The sequence below is a fragment of the Scylla paramamosain genome, chromosome 19 (assembly GCF_035594125.1).
Source record: "Scylla paramamosain isolate STU-SP2022 chromosome 19, ASM3559412v1, whole genome shotgun sequence".
Classification (NCBI taxonomy): domain Eukaryota; kingdom Metazoa; phylum Arthropoda; class Malacostraca; order Decapoda; family Portunidae; genus Scylla; species Scylla paramamosain.
Genome location: NC_087169.1, coordinates 22,611,142 through 22,612,075, shown reverse-complemented (window position 1 = coordinate 22,612,075; position 934 = coordinate 22,611,142). Strand labels below are relative to the sequence as shown.

Below are 934 nucleotides of genomic sequence, written 5' to 3'. Positions count from 1 at the left end.
CTGCAAGAAAAGGCGTCAGTGAGTCAAGGCCGCACACACACACCGCCTGGCGAGGCTCAGGCTGACAACGCCGCGCGTCAATACAAAACCAAAATAATTACTGCCATGACCTTGTCACCTGGTGGTGCTCACCGCCCCCACAGCAGCCGCGCCTTCCGCCGCCATGATAAGCGTGGCGGGCGCCAGGCTGAGCGGCACACTGCCCGGAGAAGACGTGTTAGGGCACAGCACTCCTAACCCAGCATCCTGCAACACCCTAACCCAGCACCCGTAACTCATCACCCTGCAACACCCGGCAACACTCCAACACTCACCGCGGGCGCCGGTGGGCCGCCTCCTCCGATGACCCAGTGGGAGCCCCCGCCCCTGGCACCGCCGGCGGGGGGCATGCCGCCGCCCATGGGATAGGGGGGATATGGGGGCGGCTCGCTCATGAGGGGCTCGGGCCAGAACTTGTCGCGGTGGTCGTGCAGGTTATCCTGGCCCAGCACGTCGTTCAGCGGGATCTCCTTGGGCTCTGCACGCACCACCATTTCGGGGTCTGGCTCCTTGGGGGTCTCCGGCAGCCTGGGGGAGGGAAACGATACAGTTAACATCAGCGGCGGTGAAGCGACTACAACCCAAAGGCACAGAGCCACTGCGGCGTGAACACAATGCTACACTGCCCACCCGTCCACCCGCACCAACCTTTATTCCTGCACCAGTCACACACACACACACACACACACACACACACACACACACACACACCACAGCGACGGAGAGACCAGGACAGAAGACTCACGCGGAAGGATGGTAGAAGGCGGGCATGGTGGAGGTCTGCCGCGCCGCCTGCGTGTGCTTCTCCTTGCTCCTGGCGCCCACCACCACGTTGGGCTGCCCCGTCAACATTACGGGCAGGAGGGACCAGCGCATGTAGGTGGTGACGTTCTCG

The 934-nt window shown here is 63.5% G+C and overlaps 1 protein-coding gene across 1 annotated transcript in view; it reads right to left on the bottom strand.

Moving 5' to 3' along the window:
- Positions 1-934, bottom strand: part of LOC135109938 (serine/threonine-protein phosphatase 1 regulatory subunit 10-like) — a 38,357-nt gene that overhangs the window by 862 nt on the left and 36,561 nt on the right. Inside the window, 2 exon segments of the mRNA XM_064021852.1 lie at positions 315-567; positions 785-934. The exon segment at positions 785-934 is cut by the window's right edge and continues 142 nt beyond it. Coding sequence (XP_063877922.1) covers positions 315-567; positions 785-934 — 403 coding nt within the window.